Genomic DNA, 25,940 nt, shown 5'->3' on the forward strand with positions numbered 1-25,940 from the left:
AGTTTCCGGATTGGGATTGATTCGAGGTTGTTTGTGATATTAGTTCCAGGACATCGATGATCGAGATCATTTCGAAGTCCGATATAAAGAACTTCAGGAATGAAATAGTTAAAACTACTATTCCAAGATCGAGATAGCATCCAAGATTGGTACCAGTACCGTTGTCCAGTACCTATGAACGAGTTCAGTGTAAAGGGTCAGTTAAAGCAGTATTCTCCAACCTTTTTAGGATCGCGAATCACTTGGCTTTGAAAATTGATTTGCCGCGGCCCCCATCTATTGAGGACATATATTTTGTAGACTTATTTCAAAATTTTTGATCAAAAATATGTTTGAATCTCATTGTTGAAATGCCTGTTACAAACTTAATCTTGATTGTGGGAAATAAATTGCATTATATGTATAGTAATTAGCTATTCTTTTTCAAAATATATTCATCCGCGGACCACGTCTGTTAACGCCACGGACCACAAGTGGTGCTCGGATCACAGGTTGGAGACCAGTGAGTTGAAGGATCGGGATAGATTCGATATCTGAAGCAAGTTTGCCTTCGAGACGTGGTACTAAATCGCGATATGTTTCGGTTCAGTTTCTCAAGTGGAATAGGGTAATATGATCATTCACAAGTTTCTTGGAACTAGTTCCAGTATCGGGATTGGTTTGCTATATGTTCCAGGGTTGAGATAAATTCAGTAACAGTTTTATAACTGTAGTTTATCAAGTCCTGCTTATTTATTTGTAGTCATATATCTGCCTTTATCTCTTGTATATTTCCTGATTACTTAAATGGTTACATTTTTGTACAGTCGGCGACGGTTCAAAGCTGGAATTCTACTGTGGTAGTATCGGAATCAGTTGCTGAATCCGAGCAGGTGCTGTATCGGATCCTAGACCGAGACAGATTCGTGATGTGTTTCCGATAGATCCGAGTACAGATTTTGGACCAAAATTAAAAGCAACGAGTTACAGGACTAATATGGATTTGAGAGCATTTCTAAAATCGGCTAAGGATCAGTTCCAGGATCGGTACAGGCTTTGTTTTAGTGCCAGGAACGCTATAGGGTTGAGAACAGATCCAGAATTGATGGTTCCAGTTTGAGATCTCTTTCAGGATTGGCATTAGTTCTATATAAGATCTAGCAACTAGTTGTGGGTTCAGGATCAGTTATAGCGTCAGTATTATTTACTGATATGGGTTCAGTGTCTATTTCAGTACCGCTATGGAATAAGCATCAATTCTAGGAATGATATGGAGTTCTAGAATCGATATGGACTGGTAATCGGTGCAAGAGCCGGTATGGGTGCAGGATCAATTCCAGGACTAATGTGGGTTCAGGATCAGTTTAAATAACAGTGTGGGGTTGGGATTAGAAGCTGTTTATTTCCGTTAATGATTCAGAATCAATCTCTTTCGATGTGCCTCGTAGCTTCCATGAATCCAGAGCTGGAGACTTAAAAAACAACCAGAATTTAGTTAGTATGGTAAACTATTGTCACCACATTTCATAACACAATCCTTAAAGTTCTATTGCGTATTATTGGAAACTTTAAACTCAATTTAATTTATAACATTTAAACTACCTCCAACAACCACAAAAGCCAGTTTTAAATCATTACTCAATTTCTCTTCTCCATCACTGCGCATTCCTTTCATAAGCCATCGGACAGGAAACGGTGTACCATAAGGGATAACATGATCCAGACACATGGTTGTAGGGTTTCCCAGCTTTCCAAGGGCCCCGACGCTGACGCTGTGTTACCGTTGACTAATTGTTCACATTCACGGCAGCCTTCCACATTTTCGCCACATTTCTAATTGGTTCTGGACGTTGCTTCCATGCTGCTATCGGCCTAGAATGTCGTTGCGTGTGTTGCGTATCTTTCCCAATTTTGCTGCGTACGGGTTAAATATTTTAGTGACGCGTCCTTTTTGGGGGATATCCGTCGCGATGGCGCTTAAGTTTTTGTTTGTGGTGTGGTGGAAAATGTACACACATTCTTCTCGACCGTTTCGCTTTTGGTAGCATTTGTGTTGGAGCAGGCAGTCATCGCTGTTGGCAGGTTTTGTGTTGGATGCTGAACTGGGGGGATTCATTTTGTAATTAAATACACAAACGAACGAATGGGTACTCGTACTAGTCACATTTGAAACGGGTTGCGGTGTTACGTTTTCCATTTAGATCATTAATTTTGTAAAAGAGAAACAATGCCTGGTGAAACCAATGTAACGGTATGAAGTGGTGGGAATGGGATTCTGTCTGGAGATTGGAATATGTTGGGGAAGCAAAGTCAGTAACAAGCTCCCTATGTTAGTATAGTTCACGTAAAATTGTATTTGTTGTACTGTATGGTTACATTCTTATGAATGACCTTTTTGAATTCCTTTCGTTTTCAGGGTAGGCAACCATTTATTTAAACTTTACTGCTAATCGTGACTTTGCCACATTAATAGCAATCCCCCTGGTGTTACTTTTAAATGACTTTACTTTTCGTGTGTGACTGTTCTTTGAATATTTTTCTACGGAAACTTTCCTTCCCCCACCTATGTACACACCAATTTGTACAACCAATTATCACCACACAAAATCAAACACGATCTGATAAATGCCCCAGAAGGTGCATTTGGGGGGTCCAACGGTGTTAAATAAGTGAAAATTTCCGCCTTTTTTCGTTGTTGTGCAGGTTAGCAGGGGGCTACCACCATGCTCCCATTGACGGTAGAGCCTTAAAGGTACTGCAAATGCGTGTTAAATAGCCACCCTTCTTTACCTTTCCCTTGGCCAAAATGTACACGGGGGAGGAAAGTTTTTGCACACCATGCACAGGTGGGCAGGGGATTAGGCGTACTGGGTGGCCATTTCATATTTCACCTGCTTTACACTATCGATAATAATCATCGGTGCACATGAAACGTGGTATGGTATCGTCGCAGCCATGTTTGGCACGGATTGGCACGAATTGAAATGTTAGGGGTATTACTGTTACTTCACTTTGTTGGTTTAACGACGGTTAATTTCATACTATGATATGTTAATTTTTCTTTCTAAATATTACAGGGTTTCCCACGATTTATTGGTTGGTTCTCATCAATTTTTGGTGGGTTCTCATATTTTTTTGGTGCGTTCCCACGATTTTTTGGTCGTTTCCCAGAATTTTTTGGTCCAATTGTATTGATATCCAATCGGAAAATACCAATAAATTATGGGAACGAACCAAAAATTTATGGGATACGACCAAAAAATCGTGGGAACACACCAAAAAATCATGGGAACTGACCAATAAATCGTGGGAAACCCTGTAAATATTTCAACAATGTTATGTTCATTGTTTAAATAATTCATTTACTTGACTATATAAACAGTCTGTTACGGTTTTTATCATTTAATTTTTTCTTATTTGTTGTTCCTCTTCTTGTTACTTTGTGCATTTTTTCTCATCTTTTTTAATTTATTTTTTTCCTCTTTTTACTGGTACTTTGTTATCTTATTTGCTCGTGTTTTTACTTATCTTCAATTCTATCTGGACTTCTATACTTCAAAATTAAATCCTTTTTCCCGTTTAATCCATTTTTTTCTATTTAATCTTATGCTGAATATTTTATTTAGTTTTCCTCTTCTCACTTGTCTTTGTTGATAGCTTTGAAGTTATGTCGTGCGAAGTGATTTTGTTGATCAAGATTTTTTTTACTCTTCTCATTGTCTGTCTGTGTAGATAAGAGCTTAATTAGGAAGATTTATATTGGAATGAAAATCTAGCCATTTTCGGTATCAAAAATTATGCAATTTCAAACAAGAATCATTCTCTCCAAACCGGAATTTATTGCAATTTTTTTATAATTAATTACCACTTCTTTTTCATTTACAAATTCTCTACCAATTATACGTTTTGTTTTGCTACCATTTACTATGTTGACTCATGCAACTTATCAACGTAACGTTTAGTGGTGATACTATATACAATCATCATTTTGCAAAGTTTCCCGTTGCTCCTTTTAAACCATGAGGAACATTCGATTATATTCCATCCCCAGACAGGTAGGGTTGGTCTTTGGCCCGACGATTGCCAAACTAGCAAGTTTTCCGAATTCTAAACACAGTCTCCCCGTACCGTACCCCGCCACAGAACGTCAGCTGTAGTAGCTACACCGTTCCATCTAGATTTCCATCCACGCAACGCAATTTACGTCCACTGATTCGCGTGCTTCAGTCGTGGTTTTGTGGTTACCTTAATTCATGGCAAACCTCTCCCCAACAAACACATGTAGCAGGACTTTCGAGCAGGGGACTATAAATTGGCGTACCGTGGACGCACGCCTGCCTGCGTCGTCGTGCCTGTACGGCTCCGGCCAGACAAAGCATATTCGATCGACCCGGGTCAATGGCCGCAGTACGCAGGATGTGCGGAATCAATCGTAGCCGGGGACGGGGTAGCGGCCCTGTAACGTGGGTGTGGGTTGCAGAATTTCGGGGCAGTAAAAAGGACACTCGGATCGTTCATTTTTGGATCGGGCGAGACACATTGTGCGCAACAGGAAACGAACTGTAACAGCTAATCGCTGTTCAATTTGATTGCGTAAATGCGGTTCGATCAGGGATTATTTAGTCATATTATTTGGTGTTTTTGGTTGAAAATGGAAATTTAACTCAATAATTTATTACATTAGCCAACATATCAGTGAAATAGCAAAAGATAAAACTTGCTGAAATACGTATTTAAATAAATCTATCATAGAAATTGTTAATTAAAAATGAAAAACTGCTTAACAAATACAACCAAACACATTTAAACACTCAACCTAAAGCACTGAAATGTGCAATCGTTCGCAGCAGTAGTAAAAATTTCCCCCCCCCCCCCCCCCAAAACATTCACCTCCAATTTGCAACATCTGCATCTAAACCGTCTAACTCGTTCCGTTGTTCATTTCCCCGAGTTTTTGCGCTATCGGCGATGGTGGGAGGGTGCAGATAGATAATCCAATAATTTACAGTGCGCTCGTAATGCACCAACCCGGTGATTTGTTCGCCCGGGGCTGAACGGGGAGAACGGACAGGCGGACTCGTAACTATCCACGTTTGAACGTCCAGCCGTTTCCCTGTAACCGTCGGGATGATGTGCAGACTGCTGCCAGTTAGTCATTGAAAGCCGCTGTCACACGGAATGTTGGAAACCATGTTCCCACTCCAGTTCCGGAGGACACGGTTGTTTCGTATCGTTGCGCATTCTGTATCGCGTCCTTACTTAAGCTGCTGCTAGCAGGAGTTAGGTGTCTGAGAAGATGGTAATTACAGTTTCGAAAATAAACTTGATGTCAACATTTAGCCAATTTATCACCTAGATTCACGATGGCTCTGTGCAGCAACGGACGGACTAGTCCAGTCTCTAGATGTTGCTGGCCTACTCCTACCCTAATCCTGATTCCTTTCCGCTCAATTGTTGTTGCGCTTTTCCAGTGGCGAAACACAGCGGTTGTAAATCTGTTTTATGGTGTTTTCTCTGTCCTTTCGTTGTTTTTGACTTGCGAAGATAAGTCGGGTTGCAGTCAGAAATAATCAGATGTTGCCTCTTTCCGCTTTGAAAGAGCCTGACGAGCGGAATGGATGCTCCTTTTACGCTAATGTAACTTGAAGAAAGACATTGGCAGAAGGTGCAATTGAACGAATCGAATTCATTTGTTGTTTTAACCCTTGCAGAGTCAGTAAGAGGAACCATATTGGAGTTACAACTTGATTAAGTGAATCTAGTTACTATTAAAAATTTTACGACTATGCTTGAAGGAGGAAACCCAAAAGGGCGTAAAACTTGCTTTACACAAGGGGTTTTCAGCAATGAGAACCTTGTTGTGGGACACTATCTTGACTTTTTCTTATGGGAACTGAACTTTTGTGATTAGAATTGGAATCTCAGACTAATTGAAAATTCCTGTTAGTGTTGTTCAAAAAGGGTGGTGTAGATGTTGTTTGAATAGTTTATAGAGGCTTTGGCTCCAACGGAGTTCTTTCGCCTCTTAATGGGTGGTGTAGAGTACGATTCCCATTACATAGGGTTACAGGAAAGAGAATTTCTAGAAAGTGTCCCTCAACAATGAGAAACCCTGGAAAGGTTTGAATCGCAAATTATTTCTTATTTCTGTTAGACAAACGATTATTATTAATAACCTTAATCTTAAAAAGAATAGAATTATTTATCGAGAGGATTCTTCCATATTTCTCCTACGATTATTTCAGTTTCAATATTTCTTGCAGATCTGTTACATTTTGAATTAACTCCTTATCAATTTTCCCGACAAAATTGTTGCAGTAGATCTTTGGCATCATGTTGGTCCAGAAATTCTTGATTGCAATTCTCGAGTACCCTGGTTCTTCCTCATCAGCTTCCTGTGGAGCTTCTTGTCACTCAGGTTCGTCAACCATTGGGAACTGGGTTCTCTTTCGATGCTCTGATTGTTGTCTAATTGTGCGAAGATGTTGTAAATGACGGAACGGACTTCATCCTACGTCCACAAACTGTCGCACCATGTCCGTTTTCGTTGTCGCGAGGTGCCGTTCTTTGATCGCGCACGCTTCTGACCGAAGTTGCTTCCCTTTTATGGCTATCACGGTTAGAGTTCGACTATAGGGCTTTCAAATTTTGGCTGCTGACTCATTGATTACTGCTATTGAAAGTGCATTGAAGATTTCGTCAGTGCGAGTGAACATAAAGACATGAAAAATCGACAATCGACAAAGCTTATACACTGATTTTAACGCGAGTCGATAAAATGAACTCTCAATAATGTAATTCGTACATATGACCATGAAATCCTCTTCGAAATATCTACATAACAAAAATAGTACATACTATGAAACTTCATTAAACTTATAATGGATTCAATCAATTGTATAGAAAATCAAATACTGAAACCATAAAGACTCTTAGAGTTCAATCATTTAAGAAGAATTCTTAAAAGAACACTCATTCTAAAAATTCCTTTAACTTTTAACATTGATCAACTTCAAAAGGAGTATAATTATATGATGATGAATATTCTTTTAGAATTTTATTAAATTTACAGCAAAAACAACCAATTCCTCAACGAAAACTACACAAATATTATTCCCATCAACAAATCGTTCAGTAATAAGATCAATATAATTCCAATGTAGGTACACACTACACTCTCTCCACACCCAAGAGTTTAGTGATCCCCAGACGACGAACCCTTGCCATTTCCTTCCGTTTACTTTCTTACAAAGAAAGCAATTCCCCCAAGGTGTACACTCGAAATCTTTCAACAATCTTCCAGCGATGGAATCGTAATGGAAATTACATTTCCACTAAGACGACAACGACGACGACCACGATGACGGCAACAGCGGCGAAAGAACGTGCAAGGAACTCATAAAACCCCGTTGTGCGCTCCTTAGTCGCGCGCGATTGATGCGATTTTATGTGCCACCCATCCACCTATACCGGCCGGCGTAATTTCCTTCACCCACCAACTTTCGGCACATGGGTTCAACGGCGGCCACTTTCATGCCTCCACGTGGTGTCGGTGTGGTGGCGTAGCGTCCATGAGGTGGTTGCATCCTTTTGCATCCGTCCTTGTGCAACGGGGCGACGGAGTCTCATCCACAACCGTGCCCATACGTCTGTATGCTGTCTGTCTGTCTGGCTGAGTCATCTCTGTGCCTATCTCTGTGTGTCTGTGCGTCTGCTGTTGTTCGCCTGTGTACGCCCAATATTTACAACCTGTTTCCCCGGTTCCATGTACCGGCGGCAATGTGTAAGTCAACAACCTTGCAACCACTCACACAAACGCGCAAACGTGAACGCGCAGCTACGGTAGTGTGGTGCAACTGCGACAACAGTGTCTGGAGGATTTTCGGAGTTTTGCTTACTAGCCGACCATGACGGGGCTCTTCCCCGGGCCGGGTACGTTTATTGTCGTCTGGCTGTTGCCAGGTTCGGGGTTTCGAGGGGGGGAAGGCAGGCAAGAACACATTTCCACCGGCTGCCGGCCAAGCCGGGGTAACGGTGCCGAACGGTTCGCCGAAAAAGAGCTTAAAGAGCGTTCGTCCTCGCTGCTATCGTTTTGTAGCACTACTGGAAGAGGCCCTTCAACTCCTGCGTCGATGAGGGGAGCCGTTTACTTACATAAAGTGCAGTGAGAATGGTGAGAAGGTACTTCGCATTCGCGTTGTATCGATATTTTAGTTTCATAATGTGTTCGTAAGGTGCACGGCGAACGTCTGGAGTACGATTTTCCCGGCATGGGAGTTATTGCTTGGGGTTTGTGTACGGTATCAATACTGCCTTTGAAGGAAGTTAGGCAAATTTCAATTGTTTTTATTCATCCGCTTAACTATTCATGAAGTTTTATTATGCGCCCACCATCAACTTTAATTTTGGGTTTGTTTTTCTTGTTTTATGGTAGTTTTCTTATATTTTATTTCTTTTTCTCAATTGGTTAATTTTTTTAATCGAATTGGAGTGATTTAAACGAGAATATTGAATATTTGCAGATTTCTTTGATCGTGTTTATTTTATTTGGTCAAAATTTTATTTATTTCTTCAATATTATTCTGTTTCTTATTTTTTTGCAGTTCTTTTTAAATTCTAGTCCTTTTAAATAGTTATTTGATTTTCTTTGTCTTAGTTTTAAGTTATTACTTTTACCACTTTTAGTTTTTAGTTTTTGCTCAATTTTTACCTTACATTGATATTACTTCTACTCTTTGTTGCCTCTCTTCTTATTGGTTTGTTTTACTTTTTTCAGTTTTTGTTTTGTTTTTGCTTGGAGTTAAATTTAAGGGACATTTTGTTCATTTAATGCAATTCAATTGCATAAATTAAGAGACATTAGTTATTTGAAAACTATTTTACTTTTATCCAACATTGGGAATGACTGGTTCTATTTGCGTTGGGCTATTCATAATGAGTTTCTTTTTTTTATTTGCTTTTTTGATCTGTTTTTGTGTGTTAGTTTTTCACATCGTAAATTTTCTTTAGCTTTATAGCTTTCTAATTTTTTTCTAAACTAGTTTATATTCATCTATGAAATTTGTTTCTTTTTTTATTTACTTTGTTTCTCTGTTTTGTATGTTAGTGTTTCATGTTGTTAATTTTCTTTACTGACCTGCTTCATAGCTTTCTATTCAAAACTTGTTTATGTTCATCTATCCAATTTAAATTTTTAGCTTTGTTAATTATAAGACACTTTGCTCTTCCTACTTCTTTTCTAAGGTCCTGGTGACTTTTTTCTTGAGTTATTTAACCTATTTCTTTCTATATAATCGACAGTTTTTATACTACAAATTTGTTTTTTAAATTTCTATGATTTTTCTGATATGTTTGCCTTTGTGTCAAATTTACAACTTCCCGCATTGAATTTATGTCGCTTTGTTATTGTTGATTCCACTCTCCTTGCTCTTATAATTCCTTCTGATGACATCCAGTTATCTATACAAAACTTTTTCCCCGTGCCAATTTCCCCTTTCCTGTCCTGTCACCCTTAATCGTATCCTTTTGTCTGGTTTGTTTTCATCAGCTTATCGCACCCGCAACACCATCGTCGAAATGCGACGCTTTATTTCAATGCTAAGAAGATGTGCTAAGCCCTTTAGATAAGCATGGGGGGAGGGGGGCGAAACGTACCGTAATAGGGCAGTGCACCAAAGGAACGAAGCAAAAATGCAAGCAATAGAGCAATAAATAAACGATACATACAGCACGGGTGGGTTGCTTCCTTCGACCGGTTCGCTGGTTGAAGCAAGTTTCCCACGAGGAAGCAAGGGGAAGTGTCTCTTCCACCGAACAGTCAGCCTGTACCCGTCTTCCTTCATACCCACCCGCTCTTTTAATCGTGCCCATGGTGCTCGGCATAGTATTTACGATGCCGGTTGCTTGCGGTTTTTCTTGGACACGTTGTTCACTCGGTACCCGGTGGTGATGGTGGAGAAGAAAGTTTGTTCGAAACATTCCTCGCCTTTGGAGTGGAGTGCTGTGAGAGAGCGGTGGAAACACATAGCAAAACATAAACATCAACTATTGGGCATAACTTTTCGTACGCGCAACGGGTGGAGACCCGGTGAAGGCAGCAGGAGGATTTAGTCTCCCTTTTCCAGCCAAGGACTTTTCATGTTCTATGTACTGTGTGGTTGTGTTTCGTATCTTTCGCGGGCGTTTTTTTTTTCGATGTGTGCACCCTCTGAACTCGCCGGGCTGATTATGTGGTCGTTGCACGCCACTCACCGCGTGTCGTTCGGTTTCGTTCTGTCGTTTTTTCGGCAACCCATAAGACACCACCAGCACTGTGTGTGTGTGTGTGTCTTTGTGGCGTTTCACAGCTTTTCCTGTTTTTTCCCGCTATAGCTACATTCTACTGTGAAGGGAAGAAATAATGGCCATCGTTATGTGTTAGCGGTGGGGAGGGGAAAAGAAAGTTTCCTACACGTTCTGCTGTATGTAGAGAGATACTGAAAATCCCGGGAACCCTGGGAATTTCTCCCGGACACCGTTTTGTTTGGGAATCCATTGCTGCAAAAAGCTTCAACTTTTTTTTCTACATTTACGCTCCCGAAAAACTGATGCTTTCCTGTATGCTTTTGTGCCAAGCTCTTCCTTTTTTCATATCACAACGTGTCCTTGATCCTTGCAGTACAATGATCGCGGAAAAAGGTATATACTTTTGCTTCCTCCTTTCTGTCAAGGATTTTGACTTTCCCACAGCGCTTGTGTTGAATCATTTCTTCCGTTTCTTTTTGCCTTTTTTATGCAAACATTCTCTCAGTTTCTACCAAAAACCTCTAGAGAGTCCCCGGGTGTGAACCGGGAACAAAACCCCCCCTGTAAGTTGGGTCCTGGGATGGTTCTTTCTCATCTTTCCAAGCGTGGTGGAGGATTGATTTTTCCTGGAGACTCCCGGTGAGAACACTCCCCCGTAAATGGCACTGTGTGGCGACGGTTGGCACCCTTTGCAAAAATACAATCCACCGATGGTAAAGTCACGCTGTGGATGATGTCTGTTTGGCTTGTTGTTGGTCATCCCTCCGGTCCCTCCCAAAAAGGGGCATTTTCCCTTTCCGCAGTGGGGAGGTTAAGGCGTTACGTGCTACTTTGTGGTAGCTTTAGTTTCTGTTGGTTGGACTGAAGAAATGAAAATTTATGATACCCCGCTGTTGTCTCTGCTGCGTCTCTGCGGTCTTCCAGCTTCAGTACCGTTGCTGGTTTTGTAACGCTCCTTTGCGGAAGGTGTGCCGAATGCGGAAGATAAATGTGCGTCTGTGGGGCCAGGTATGCGTAGAAGTAGGAAGTAGAAAAAAAGATAAATATTATGAAGCATAGATTATATTCCCGAGTGTATTTTCCACCGGTATACGAAAAAGTGAAACGGGGGAAGGTTTCTTTCAAAGGATATACGCACTATTTCATAGCTTATTGGTTGATGAAGCTATTATTTGCTATCCTAGCCTAGCGCTATCACAGCTTAGCGCTATCACAGCCAAATATCTTCTTTATGATTAATTATTTGAATCCATTTTGCAACTGAAATGTTGTGTACTGATTTATTACTGAGAAAACTTCAACTGCACCGGAAACCCTTTACGCACATTTTCACGCCGGCACATTAGTTTCGTGCGGTGTTTTGTCCATCACAAACATTTCGGCCTCCAGCCCAAGCTCGGCGGCCAGCTGCTGGTATAGCTCGAGCGTGCACTTATGGTACGGCTGGCCGAAAGCTTTCACCAGCGCAGCATAAGCTTCACGATAGTAACCAATCTCCACTGGCATCATCAGCTTCGAAGCCTCATAGTTCTCGAGCGCTCGCTTCCGCTCCAAATGCGCGTACAGATTCGCTGCAAACTTGTCAAACGCTTGACGATCATCGGCAGGATCTACATCGTCGTCTTCTGAGCTGGATTGTTTCGGTTTGGCTCGGATCGGATCGTTGGGTTTTCTCGTTTTTGCATTCTGTTCCGATAGTTTTGCTGTTTTAAGGCTTGGCTGTTTTCTTGGACTTTAGAAAGAAATTGTGAAAAAAAATATCTTATTTGATTTGGAATTCCCTTCATAGGTGTACAACCCTACCTGTCACGCAACCCACGTAGATGGCGCTCGATGCTCCCGATTTTTTCGGCCTCACTGCCGCCATGCAGCTGTCGAAGGCGTATCAACGTTAGCTTCAGTGCTTCCGGCTTTGGTTGTGATAGCTCGATCAGATGGCACTGGGAGGAGGACGATGGACCGTCCGACAACAGAGAGGATTGACTCGATTTGCTTGATCGCTGTTGCAGTACTTCTTTGTGTGGTTTTGTAGAAATTGGAGTAGCTTTTCTTTCGACAGGAGTCGTTGCGGTTGGAGGTTTCATCGTTCTCTGTTCACTAGCGGGTTGATCGATTGTGTCTGGAGGAACGTTTGGATTCTTCTTCGGATGAATTAGTACAGTTTCCACCTGCTTTGGAACGTTAGTTTCGTGCAGTTCGTGCACTCTAGGATTTTCGGCAAACGAATCGGGCTGTTGGCAAGTGGTACATTCATCTATTGAATCTAACATGATCTTCAAGTCCTCTTGTATGGCAATGGGATTTGAGTCATTCTGTACTGTTGCGATTGGAACGGTATCACTAGACTCTTTTTCGGATACTTCTAACGAATCCACTTGCTCCGTTTCTTCATTTCTGTGGGTTTCAAGGCTCATATTCTCAGGTGCTATTTGATCTGGGACTTCTGAGATCAATTCTTCTGGTACAGGTTCAGTAATTTGGTGATCCGTTATTACTTCGTTTGATGCAGCTGTTATTGTGGTAATGTCAGCGGGCTTTTGATCAAGGCCAACATCATGCTGTCGTTCCTGAGCGATCAATTGTGGTTTGTTCACCTTTGGTCCACGATTTGGAATTGGTTGGGAGCCTTAAAAACATAATTCGAGGGACAAGAATTGGTACTGTTTTGCTCCAGAAGTAGAGATTATAGACATTACGGTAAAAGACATTACTACCTACCTTTATTGGTTTTTGATGATTTTGAATTTGGTTTTGGTGTGTGCTTATCTTGTCCTTTTGCATTGGCCCCAAACAAGTTCATTTTGTCCAAAATGCTTTTGCTTGGTCCTGAAGTAATAAATATTGAAAGGGGTGTATGAATTTGTATTATGATTAAAAATAGCATGTAATCTCAAATATTCTTACCTTTCTTTGCTGTTCCAGATGTGATGGACGATTCCATAATTGATTATTAAATCTAAAGTTTCACGTAAAATTTTGAATACAAGCCGAAATAGCTAACACAAGCCACACACGAACCTTTCAATTTAGAAGTTTCCGAAAGAATGAAACTAATCGTCATGCCAAAGCTTGCTTTGATTGTTGGTGTTACACATAGCAGCATAAAAGTTGAATAACTACTATGATTAAGAAGATAATGATGATGTTGATGATGATGATGGTGTTCTCTCCAAACTTGCTTTACGCAGAAATACCCACCATCTCTCACAATGCTCTCTATGCACGGTTGCGTAAAGTTTATGTTTTCAAGTGGAAGTGGATTTTCAGTTTTACGATTTCCACTATGTTGTCCCGTTTTATGCTCGTAAAACCAAACCAGTCTGAACCGATTGTTGGAAGCGCTATGGGGTAACAGTTTTTTTCGATTCCTATTCCACGCGGGAAGTGTTAACCATGGTCATCGTATCTAGGAATAAAAATGCTTAAGTTTTAGCAGCTTTTTCGACACCCTCGGGTGGTTTGATCCGATTTTTATGGTTGGGATAATTTTATTGATTTTTATCTCTGTTGCCAAATATTCATAGGGGGATTTTGAGTGGATGAAACCTTATCAATACTAATAAATGATGTGCGTTTTTAAGTGTTTTTGTGCAGTTTATATCGCTGAGGTACTGGTGTAACCTTTGTTTAATATCCTTTTTCCATTTTTTTCTTTTCAGGTGAGTTTCATGGATAATATAGAAATCAACAGTGAGTGATTTATATGATTTAATGTGTACGTTTTATAATTTGATATAGGGTTGAGTCATTTTTTTATTTCTTTTCAAACAAGTCGAGTGAAATGGTGATACAAAATTTGGGGAAATTTGGTTGGAGAAAAAATGTTGCACAATCACTTGCCAAATCCAACATGGTCTAGGAGAAAAAAAAGCAAAATTCTTATACATAAAACATACTGTCGGCCGTAAACGATAAGCGGCCACGCAGACCTTTTAGAAATTTCGAGCGAGAAGTTGTATGAGGAATTTTAAACTAGTGAATGATTTAGAAGCAAATTTACTAGTGAGTGGGAGAGAGTCCTTTTTCCCGAAGCCACACGTCCCCTCGGTGCCGCTTGGTTTGCATACTGCTCAGTCCACCCCAGGATGTGAAGGCAAACTACGGGTTTTCATAATAAATGAAACAAATCACTCGAAAAGCTATGAAATACTGTGTCTAGCGAAGGACGAATTTGGTGTATTACCGGTTAGAATCAATGAGGCTTTTGTTGTGATCAATGTTTAAGTGCACGGATTAAAGGATAAGGAATTTCTGTGTACAGAATGGACATTCTATCTGGACAAATATTTGTTTTTTCATTTCCTGTTCCTTGTTATAAGTTTTTTTCAGTTTGTTAAAAACATCTCCACTGGTTGCCCGCAACGCAAAACCTATATAATGTCTTCATGCACAGCATTCTTGCAGAAAATTATGTGTTTCGGTTTTAATTCAATCATTTGTAAGCCTCTCTGCTACACTTTTCTCGGGTTAGAAATTCAAATCGATTGATTATACATTCGTATTCTTAGCAAGGTCTCAAGCGCGTGTATACCCCATACCAGCAAGAATAAGAAAACCGATTCACCCAAAAGGGACAAAAGAAGTATGTCAACGATCAAGACGCGCGCTGCACACAGAACCACGAACACACAGAAAACGGTGCATCAGTGCATCATTAGCTAAAAACGCGCGACTGTCGATGATCTCGATCGACGGAAGCCAACCCAACCGAAGGGGTTAATCGACCAGACCAGTGTGTAGTACAAAACGCTTCAAGAAGTCTTCGCCCGCCAGACCAGAGGCCAAGCCAAAACCCCGGGTGTGTAGACATATTATTTCTGTTTTATGTTTTCGGCCTCTTTCTCTTGCTGCGCGCCGGTCCCATCACCGTCGTTTCCCGCTGATGCACCTTAGTTTCCTCCGTCCCAGAAAGGTTGTGCATCTCTTGCTCGCTCGCCTTTTCGGTGTTTCGCCTTTTTGTGGTGGATCGCCACCGCCAACCACCATGCAGTTTTTGGCCTTGTTCGATTACATTGACCTTGTGCTGTCGCGATCGTATCGTTTGATGCAACACCCGCTGGAGGATTTGTGCTTTTCGTTGCCGGTCTTGTCTGGCGTCCTCCCCGGAATGCCTCCGGGCTTTGAAAGGGGGACTGTGGCGAGAGAAGCGATAAATCTCTTTTCTTCCGTTTTGGGGTTGATTTCTCTGGACGTGCTTTGCTTGCTTCGCGATCGTCTCTACGGGTTCGGGCTCTAGACACACGAATGTTGCAGTATGTGCGCTTCAGCCCAACAGGAGTGTGCATTTAGGCTTGTTGAAAAAAAAAGAAACTAATTCTTGAATAGAAACTGACTCACACATGCTCCACAAACTCACGCATACACTCCCAAACACAATGTATCCAAATGAGGACTCCCTCTTCTTCCTCAACGCTCCGTTTACTGTTTTCAAGGATACACACTCATTTTCGGGATAATCTTCCCTCTGTTATGTTATGTTGGTTAACTCTCGTAGCCAACACAATGGTAATTATAGGCTTTCGGTGGTCGCAAATTAGATCGCAGGAAAAAGTGCGCGTGTGTGTGTGTGTGTCTGTGAATGCATTATGGACGATTGTTGCCCCTGATCGATGCAAAAATGCATTATGGTTTGGTTATGCCTGGCTTAATGACGCCCGGCGCTTCTCGCAAAAACCTTCATCAACAACCTGTCATTTGAATGTATGGCTTTGCTGGAAATGTTTTGAAGGTTTTGTGTGGTGGTTGCTGGGTTTACACGGTTTGATGTTTCTTGATGCTAACTGCGTCCGTCAACCTGCGGGGAAACCGGTCGACAGAAGGTTTGTTAACCTACTATCCATGGTCTTAAGCCACCACCCGAAGATTGTGCTTCACAGCTGCATTCAACGAGAGGAGCTCGTGCACACATTGGGGCTTTGTCTTTTATTGTTACCGCAACAATTATTATAATTACTACTAGAGAGGAAGAATATATTTTTGTGTAGCTTACCATATGGTTTTTGGTTCATTAATTTTAATAGTGCGGGAACATCACAAAACCGTATCACATTCAACACAATATGAATTAGTTGAAAGGAAATCAGACTCTCTTTGTATAATGTATTTGTGTAAAAAGAAAAAATGACGATTGCATTAAGATACACATTTCAATTATAATTTATATTCCATTTAAAATAATGCAAAAATGACAGTTTTTCAAATATTTGAATTGCATTTCTTGCACTCACATTGCTATGTTTTAAAATGTATGTTTTAAATATGTACCCATTTTAACGCCTGCAATGTATCAACGCTTTATAGTGCAGTGTCTAGCGTGTAATGGTATCTACACTGCAAGTCATGAGTTCTAATCTCATTGATGATCCCTGTGATCCCTAGATATGGGCAAAATATTGTTAAACAGGGTGCGGTGGTGCGTACATCATAAATCAATACATTTGTTGGGGCACTGGGAGGGTACTACGGCCTTAAAAGGTGGTGTATATACATATTACAATTTTGTCCAATAAAATCATTACTTTACAGCACCTTTGATGCTCAAAGTTAGAAAACTGAAGCTTTAGCCTGTATCAGTGAATACATTCATCCATCGCGGTTATATGTCCCATACCTACTAGACAGCTGTGTTCGCTATTATCAGTTTCAACTATAGTCATATCTGATAGGTGCTTAACATCAAAAATAAAATTGAAATACCTATGATTTATTAAATTTTATTGTACCTTTCGTTGCCTATTGTATTTTACTAACAGAAGTTCTTGATGTTGGTTACCAGTAGGCAACGTGGGATGCCATTGAGTTTTGCATTTATTAGAAATTATGGCAGAATTGTTAAGAATGTTCTCACTTTATTGAACCAAAACATTATTTTTTTTTTATTTTATGTACCTACGTTAACTCGAAGGGCAATTCTAGATTAAGTCTTGCGCTTTTCTTTTAATTTTATGCTACCAATAACTACCAATCTTGTGACGACAATTTATCAGAGAAAAAGAGGGCGTAGAATAGAGCCTTTTTGTCATCTATTTATTAATTCTATATCGCTAGTGATGAATGGTTCGAATGGTTCAAATGAAATTTCAAAAATTCAAATGAATGGTTTCGTTCCGCTCCACTTCGAACTACTGAAGTCAAGCAGTTGCTCCAACTATTTCATTGAAAGATACTTAAACTTGTATTATTATTGATTACCTTTCTTTTACTCTTCAAAAATATGTAATTTCTTCATCTGTTATGCTTTACCGATGCTCCAGCTACTAGGGAAATGTCTTTTGTTTTTTAACAATTTTGTCAAATTAGCCAAATGGAGTGTTTTTTGAAATTGTTGTTTTGTCACCGACTACGTGTTAGTGCCAAATGTTCAAAGTTATAATTTGCAAATAACCTAATTAAACGTAATTGGCCATATTCTACGCTTCATTCGTTTTGATTTGAGTAGAGAAATTGAGCTCCTAATTGATATTTTGCACAAATTTACATACATTCACAATAACTGCCCAAAGCTATGCACGGAAACACCCTATAGAGCAGCAACCCTTTTTTTTGCTCCACACTTCTCTCAATCACCTTCCCGTAGGCTTCCAAACGTTGCTTTATTAAAACCTTATCACACCCCACTTTCCCTTTCATTCTGCGGTGTGTGTGTGAGTGTGTTTGATAATCAAACCCGGTCTGTGCTAGACGATTGCTGGTGCTGGTGTTTGGTAGCGGTGGTACTGTCGAACCGCATGTCACCAAATTGTTAATAACGGTTGTACGGTGGGAAGAGAGGCTTGCCTAAGGGGTTGGTTTTGTTGATAAGGGAATGAAGCAAAGAAAAAAAAAAGGTCACACATACACCAACCAAACATCAAACACCACAAAACACATACAACATAATGGAAGTGTTTTTGTCACTTCCTATTTGGTACGGGAAGCACTACGAATGCATTCTGGGAACTGAGGAGAGCACTTGTACGGTGTGATGTAACTGTGTTGTCGGCGCCGTTAGTATCGTTTTCGGGTCCGTTGTTTTCACCAGGATGGTAAACGGATGTAATTACGTTACGTTTAAGGGAACAATTAGCTTTCTGATTGTTTCTTACTAATAAGTTTGTATGTTTATAGTTTTTTTTGTCAATTTGTCATCAACAGAGCGTGACAACTAACAAACAATTAACCTAAGAATGCTTGGTTAATTGATAGAAAGCAGTGTTATAAATCCTAACAATTAACTAATAAACAGGGGCGGTCCCGTGGTACAGTCGTCAACTCGAACGACTCAATAACATGTCCGTCATTGGTTCAAGCCTAGAATGGACCCCCCCCCCCCCCAAGCAAGGATTGACTATTCGGCTTTGAGGTAATGAATTAAGTCTTGAAAGCCTGTATGGGCTGTCATGTCCACGTAGGAAGAAGAAGACCCTGATAAACAATAAATAAACAATTCTTGTGATAAATCATTAGAGATTCTTAATTATCTATTATACTCAATCTTCACTTCTGCACATTTCATGTATAAAATTCATTCTCAGAATTCAATAATTCATGAATTCTTATGATCTATTAACTACCACAAGTTGTGTGAATCATAATAACTATCCAACGGTTGATGAATCAGAAGCAATCAAAGATTCTTGAATCGTATTATTTGTTTCGCGGTTCCAATAACTCCAAACTGAAGCCATGTATGAATGAATGCTTGATGAATCATTCAAGCACAACATCATACGCTAATTTACACCTGTTTCCATCTACGTTCGAATCTCGTGCCGTTTGCATCGAATCGCAAACCGCCTGCTTCGAATCGCATGCCACTACGATCGAATGCGTGCACCCATGGTTGAATCGCGTGCCAGTACGGTTGAATCGCATTCCACTATGGTCGAATCATATGCCACTACGATCGAATCGTGTGCCGCTACCATTGGATTTCTGAAAGCAAGAGCATAGTGAACTGTTTGTTTACGTTTGAAATCTGTTTCCTTCTTCGCGACGGCATTTCATTTGTAAAATACTAATAAATGGGATTTATTCTCTGATTATAGGTAAACCCCACGAATATTGGTTGAAACCAAGGATTTTACCATCAATAACGAACACCGAATATTAGTTGAACACAAGGATTTTACCATCAACAAGGGACCACGATATTCGTCGATAACAAGGATTTTACGTGTAATCAGTGAATAACTGCCTTTTATTAGTACTATTTTACAAACGAAATGCCGTCGGCGAAGAAGGAAACAGCTTTCAAACGTAAACAAACAGTTCACTATGCTCTTGCTTTCAGAAATCCAATGGTAGCGGCACACGATTCGATCGTAGTGGCATACGATTCTACCATAGTGGAACGCGATTCAACCGTACTGGCACGCGATTCGCCCATGGGTGCACGCATTCGATCGTAGTGGCATGCGATTCGAAGCAGGCGGTTTGCGATTCGATGCAAACGGCACGAGATTCGAACGTAGATGGAAACAGGTGTATGTTTTCTATGTTGCACGCAATTCCTGTTGGCTCGTGTTGACATTGTGATAGATTTCAATCCAAAAGAAAATTCTATTTTAATTCATAGCTTCGTTCAATGTGTTTTGTTACCTAGGGATGCCTCAGGCATGATCTTTAATTAGTCGTCTAAATGTACGTCCCAGGTTTCCTTTTTTGCTCGGAATATTTTTAGCCCCAATTGCGTAAAACAGCACACGAGTGTGGACAAATCGGTTCATTTAGGGTCTAATTAAGGTACACACACACTACCCGGGCTTCTTCTACCGTGCGCATACTTCTTCGTTCATTCGCCTGACCGGAAATGGTTCCCGGAACCGGTCACTACTATTTCCGTGTTTGTGCGTTTCGTAAACAGTAAAAACGTGGCTACCACCACCACCACGCATCGGTCCTGATAAACAGTTTTTCCCACTTCGATTAGTTATTCTTGTTCCCGCCGTTCCAGGAAGGAAGCACAACAGCACAATTGCTTTCGCTTTGCCACCCATCCCCGCCTACCCAGGCCAAAGCGTTGTTCCTCAAGTCACAATTCCAGTGCGGAGGGCGCGTTCCGTTTCCTGCGGGAGCAGGTTTTTATCGATTTTGGAGAGAAAAGTGCTCCCTCAATCCCGTTTCTGGTGCTGGGGTGGAGAAGAAATGCTTTCCAAACGCGACGATGGGTCGCCGACAAGCGCACACCGAATTCTTCGTGTTGCCGCTGAGTGTCCTTCGTGTGTCCCTGGAAGAACGTGCATACGTGTCCGCGGGAAGGGAATGGATTCGGTTGTCCCTTTTTCTATGTGTGTGTGTGTGTGTTTGATGGGAAGAAGGACAAACATTCCATTGCTGTTGCTACTGCTGCTCACTTTTGTACCCGCAGAGTAATGTGTGCAGTTTCCTGATTTTGTCCCTGCTTTAAGTCCTCAGATTGGGAATTATTGGCAATTGGGAAACGATAGGGAAAAGAGCGTTCGTGGGTCAAATGTCAGGGAAAGGTTAAACTCTCTAAGACGTGAGACAGTTTAAAAAAATAGATGATTATTCGGTACAAATAAAGATGAATCCTCGCCGTTGCTTCGACTTGCATTAGCTTCAAATATCGTGAGCTATAAATGTTTATCTATTGCTTTATTGCATCCTCTGTTTTGCTGTAATATTTTGTTATATTTATTTATAACAAGCTTCTTAAATAATTAAACTGTTTATGAGTAAACCAAATTGTAATCAATTAATGTATTGCATACCTTCAGGCGTTTTGCAACGCTTGGCGAGGGTTAACCTGTATTTTTACCGTTAATTGAACGAACTCAACCGGTTTTAAAAGGTTTTTATTGAAGTCTTAAGTCACATTTTCTAAAGATTTTTATATTTTAGCAATTCAATTAAATTCCTTCGTTATTAAAAATTAGCCATTAATAAAGCACAAATAGAGCATTATGGCAAATTGTGACACTTGTTTACCTTCATATTTTCTGCTAAATAAACCACAAACAAAGCGAGGAAGTTCTCACTCTGCTTTTCTTTCCCGTGAACCGGAAGCATTGCAAAAAGGATAAGCGTTTGCGCGCCACACAAGGAAGAGAGCTGGAGGAATGGATCGCGACGCGTAGTCGCTTCGCGGAGCCTGTCAGGGAAGGTGTCCTCCCTTCTGTTCCTTCTGTCGCTGTTTTCTCTTCCTGGCTGGTCCGCTGGCAACGCGTTCAGTGAAACTCTCTCTCTCTCTCGCTATGGTTGTGTTGGTGCCGCTTCCCGGAACTTCCTGGTAAGGCTCTCACCGTTGCTCACCCCATGCACAGCCGTTCCGTCGCCTCTCAATCCCTATTTCTAAGCTTATCCACGATTATTCCGATGTGTGTTAGAGCTACTTCCGCACCCCATAGACACAAACACACACACACGTATGTGTGTGTATAGTCTGTATGTGCCTCGAAGTTCCCTAAACACACACGCACACATACGCCGTTCCACCCTCAAATGGGAACAGTCTTGAATTGAATTGATAATTTGCATCCTTACTGTTTGTCTGTCCGGTGGTTTGAGACGGGGCGTTCGGCATTTGATTAGATTAGACCCCAAGCAGACAACAGTTGTCGTTCTGCTGGTGGACGCTTGCCAGCCCGGTCTCAATCGACGTGGGAGCGTACACAGATGTAGCGATGTAGGAGGAGGGAACGGTGGGCACATGGGGTGGTATGGTAAAATGAATGAATCTATCACCGCGGCTCATCAGCAGCGCGCCACCGTCTTGCAATGTGCCGCGCCACTAAATCGAATTGAAAGTGCATCGATGTCGTAATAAAAAGTGCAGCCACGGTTTGCATCTGTCTCTTCTGGCGACCCGGGGTGCCTACGTGACGACCAGGGCCTATTGCCGCCTGCTCACTCCTCTGCGCGTTTTCTCTTTTTCGCTCTTCCATTCCATTGATGTGCCCGATACATAGGGGATGAAAAAAGGGAGCGTCGAGTATCATCATCATCATCATCATCGTCATTGCACACACAATCAAAATAGGGTTTTGTATGTGTGTGTGTACGAAGGGATGGAAAGGGTGCAGGAGAGGAGAAGCTGGCGGAGGGAAACGGTGAGAGAAGAGTAAAATGTGTGCGTCGAAACAGGGAGGAGGGGTAGGAAAATGCGGGCAAGGGTGAGAATGTGAGAGAACGGAAGTCGTTAATGGTGCAAAGCGAGGAAGCAGCAAGAGCGGGGTCGACTTAGTTGCAGGAAGAGGAGAGAGTGAGATAGAGAGAGAGAGAGAGAGAGAGAGAGAGAGAGAGAGAGAGAGAGAGAAAGCGAAAGAGCAGCTTAGATTTTAGTTAGTATCGGTGATAGGAGAGCGTGAGCAGCAATTGGAGAGCACACCGCATCGGATGGTGAGCAAATGAAGGGTTCGTCGTATGAGTTGGTTTAAAATTGAGCAAAATTGCACAATTGTTTGTGTAATGGTAGTAAGTGTGATTCTCAAATCCACTCGCTTCACCAAACATAACAGACGTCCTTATTATGGGTTTAAAAGATGGCCAAAGATTGCCATTAAAGAAAGTAGAAACTGTATTCAGGATATTGACACAATTCAACGTACCTTATTGATAAATATATTATTTAGTAGTCAATGGAGTCCATATATGCACTGTTGCTGACCTGAAAAAAAACCATCGTTTCACGTTGTTTTGTTTTCACTAACATGCATATCTCTCTAGGCTTTAAGTTCCTCGAGGAATCATCTTAGGAAGACTCCACTTACATTTTTTCTACATTTACTTTTCACTGCCTAAATTTTTTTTCTCTATAGGACAGATATGCTATGACAACCGAAGCTGCACCATTTAATAACAATTCAGAGCAGCTTAATCTGAGGAGTGTATATTTTAGTACATGATACTTCGTATCAACAAGTTTAGTCAGTTTCCTAAGACCGTGGTCTTATTCCCTATGTTCGTGACAGATAACCTCAAATTACAGATGAACGAGAAAAGGACTGACATCACCAGCGGCCTTACTAACAAATCCAAATCTAGCTAGGGATGACGTACGAATAGCTGAGGGCACTTTTGAAGTCGGCCAAGATTTCATCCGTATCGAGTCAAAGAGTCAGTTCTGACAACAGCATAGAAGCTGAGTTGCACCCATAGATGGTGGCTGCCAACCGGTCATTATATAGCCTCGCAGCAGTTTATCACAAAAAACTCAGTACTCGCATATACCTCTGAGACACGGACACTGTCCTAATCTGACGAAACCCTCTTGGGGCTATAAATCTGGCGAAACCCGCGGTTTATAGAAAGATGCTCAGAGGAATTTTCGTCCCCGTATGTGAGACAGGACAAGGGACGACCGTCTAATATGATGAGTTGTTCAAGCACTTTCGTGCAGCGTATCAAGCTCGCCTGACCTCGGTGAACTGACCATATATGTGTGGAATCGGACGAACTAACCCGCAAAGTCCTTTTAATTTTTTCCAAAGGGACTGAGGAAGTGTGGTTGGTTGGTCCAAATTGAAGTGGAATGTTTTGGTTGTTTTCTCGTGTTGCTTGCACTATACATTAGGCATTGGACCATTAACTAAGGTGGATGTCTCTCGTAGGTGTAGGCTATAGGTCTCTGTAGGAAGAGTACCATCGATATGCTTGTTGATCGGTACCGTTGACTTTCGATAGATTTGAAAGTAAGATCAATCCAATCAAAGAACATATTTTTGAAATTCCTGAAAATAATTACAAGATTGTTTACAAAATGAATTCGTTTGTTTGCGTCCCGCAGTAGCAGAAATTGCCCTTATTATCGCTGTAGTGTCCTTCACAAGCCCGGTAACAACTACACCAACCTCATTCGCGCCGAAAGCCCCTGCCTGCCCGCAACACGCTCCGCGAGCAAATGCATGCTCTCTCTCTCTCTCGTTTATTCTACGCAAACGAAGCAAAGGAAACCAAAAAAACCCAACCGGTTTGCTTGGCCCCTGCACCACGGAGGGTATCACCGCGACAGATGAGAGCAGCGTCGATTCAATTCGATTCCGACTGGCAGCGCGTACGGACGGCCGATTCACGCTCGCACGTCACCCGGCTGCTCGGGTGTGTTGCGTTTTTGAAAGGGGCTGGACCATTTCAACCGGAAGAAGGGAGCAAAGGCAAGCAAGCAAGCAAAAAAGCAGCAAAGGAAAGAAAAGTGAAACCCAAATTCGGTGGCCGGTGATGATGATGTGGTGATGGTGAATGCGGTGTGTGTGTATGTACGTGTATTATACGGTGTGTGTTACCCAGAACGACAGAGCACAGCAAAGCGCAGAATATAGTGTGTGATTAGTTTTTCCACAATCGATTGAGCCTCGCAGCAGCGCGCTCAACCCTTTTGCCTTGTGCCCTGTGCTTGCTTGTGTTTGTGTGCGTAAAGTGAAAAGGGAATACACCTGAGAAGGAAAGCAAAGCAAAGGGTAGCTAATATAAGTGCAGCAGCAGTGTATCATCAACGTGTTCATCCTCACGGCAGAAGTGTTGTGTGTGAAATCATCATCATCATCATCATCGCGCTCGAGCAGTGTGTGCGGGCGTTCCGTGCGTGCGCGCGTGTGTGTGTGTGTGCAGTACGTGTGGTGTGTATTTCCGAAGGTGTGTTTCCATTCTTTACTCTTCCCCTTCTTCCTCTCTTTCTCCCTCGCTGTATGGCTGGCGGGTTGAAGAGTTTGTACGTGCATCGTTCGCTTGACCGCGTGCGTGAATGTGTGCTTCAATCCGCACTCCGTGCCTGTCCCAGTAGTATGCGTGTGCGGTGTGTGATATAGTAGGCAGGGCACGTCGCACGTTAAGTAGTAGATAGTAACGGCATATGCGGTGCGCAGCACACACACACACACAGACACATAGCATGGGGCCCGTGTTTCGTAATAGGCGAGCGAGCGAGCGAGCGAGCAAATGAGAATAGTAGGCGCTTTCACCTCTCCTCCCTCGTGCGCGCTCGCGCCCTTCGCCATGTTTGGTGGCCCCCTTTTCCGCACGTCATCGTTTATCAGCAGCAGCAGCAGCGAGCGGTGGGAGGGAATTCCGCGTTTGCGGGGAGGGTTGGTTTGGGTTGGACGAAGAGCGGGTGGTAATTGTACGGCCCATCCATCCGTCGTATCAATGGGGTGGAAAAAAGGGCCAATTGCCTGTAGATGTGTGCGTTGTGTGTGCTGAATTGGTGGAATCGGTGTGGAGCGTGAAAAATCGTGCCAAGTTTTTCAGCCTGCTCGAATCGCGGACATGCTTGCTCGATTTTATTCACTTACCGTTAGCTTCCATCACGTTTTCGTTCCGTACAGGAAGGAAGGGAGAGGCTTTTTGACCGATTTTTTTAATATCAAAAACATTCTAAGTGGTGAGGAAGAGGTTGCGATATCGTTTTTCACTGAAGGGAGTGTTTTTTTACACGTCCAACCGATAAAAAGTGTGGTTTTGTATGTAGTTGTGTGTTTTAAATATTTAATAAAAAAAACCCCTTAAGTGTATTTTCAGCCTTTTAGAGGCTTTTATTTGCTCTCATATCATTATCAGATTTTGAGTAAAAAGTAACCAACACTTCGTAAAAAAGAAACCCAATTTTGTTCTCCCTTTTGCATTGTCGTCTTTGCCTCTGAAATTTGCATGTTCGGGAAGGTCATGAAAGCGTCGTTATCATATTCGGGTGTCTGTGTGTACGGCACACAAACTCTCAAACCAGCAGTAGCTCGTGGAGATGT

The 25,940-nt window shown here is 41.8% G+C and overlaps 3 protein-coding genes across 5 annotated transcripts in view; 1 reads left to right on the forward strand and 2 right to left on the reverse strand.

Moving 5' to 3' along the window:
• LOC120956959 (proton-coupled amino acid transporter-like protein CG1139) overlaps nt 1-18,415 on the reverse strand; it is a 72,691-nt gene extending 54,276 nt beyond the window's left edge. Inside the window, exon 1 of the mRNA XM_049608171.1 lies at nt 18,412-18,415. The gene's annotated coding sequence lies outside the window, so the exon portion shown is untranslated. The remainder of the gene's footprint in view (nt 1-18,411) is intronic.
• The window catches only part of LOC120956422 (histone demethylase UTY), a 97,740-nt gene that overhangs the window by 7,977 nt on the left and 63,823 nt on the right, over nt 1-25,940 (forward strand). For 2 of the 3 annotated variants that reach the window (XM_049608160.1, XM_049608161.1), the window contains exon 1: nt 24,212-24,834. The exons of the other annotated variant lie outside the window; for it this stretch is intronic. The gene's annotated coding sequence lies outside the window, so the exon portion shown is untranslated. Of the gene's footprint in view, nt 1-24,211; nt 24,835-25,940 lie in introns of those variants that run through there. 3 annotated transcript variants of the gene reach the window in all.
• On the reverse strand, nt 11,499-13,317 carry LOC120956423 (uncharacterized). Its single transcript, XM_040377881.2, has 4 exons — nt 13,168-13,317; nt 12,982-13,089; nt 12,067-12,889; nt 11,499-11,995 (listed from the first exon to the last, which is right to left on the reverse strand). Exons 1-4 carry the CDS (start codon nt 13,202-13,204, stop codon nt 11,593-11,595), a joined length of 1,371 nt encoding a protein of 456 aa, XP_040233815.2. The 5' UTR covers nt 13,205-13,317; the 3' UTR covers nt 11,499-11,592.

Source organism: Anopheles coluzzii, chromosome 3 (genome assembly GCF_943734685.1).
Source record: "Anopheles coluzzii chromosome 3, AcolN3, whole genome shotgun sequence".
Classification (NCBI taxonomy): domain Eukaryota; kingdom Metazoa; phylum Arthropoda; class Insecta; order Diptera; family Culicidae; genus Anopheles; species Anopheles coluzzii.

Coding starts and splice junctions, on each gene's coding strand:
- LOC120956423 (XM_040377881.2), bottom strand. CDS start 13,204: ATGGAATCGTCCATCACATCTGGAACAGCAAAGAAAG. Junction 12,890..12,981: donor ATCATCAAAAACCAATAAAG/GTAGGTAGTAAT, acceptor TATGTTTTTAAG/GCTCCCAACCAATTCCAAAT. Junction 11,996..12,066: donor CTACGTGGGTTGCGTGACAG/GTAGGGTTGTAC, acceptor TTCTTTCTAAAG/TCCAAGAAAACAGCCAAGCC.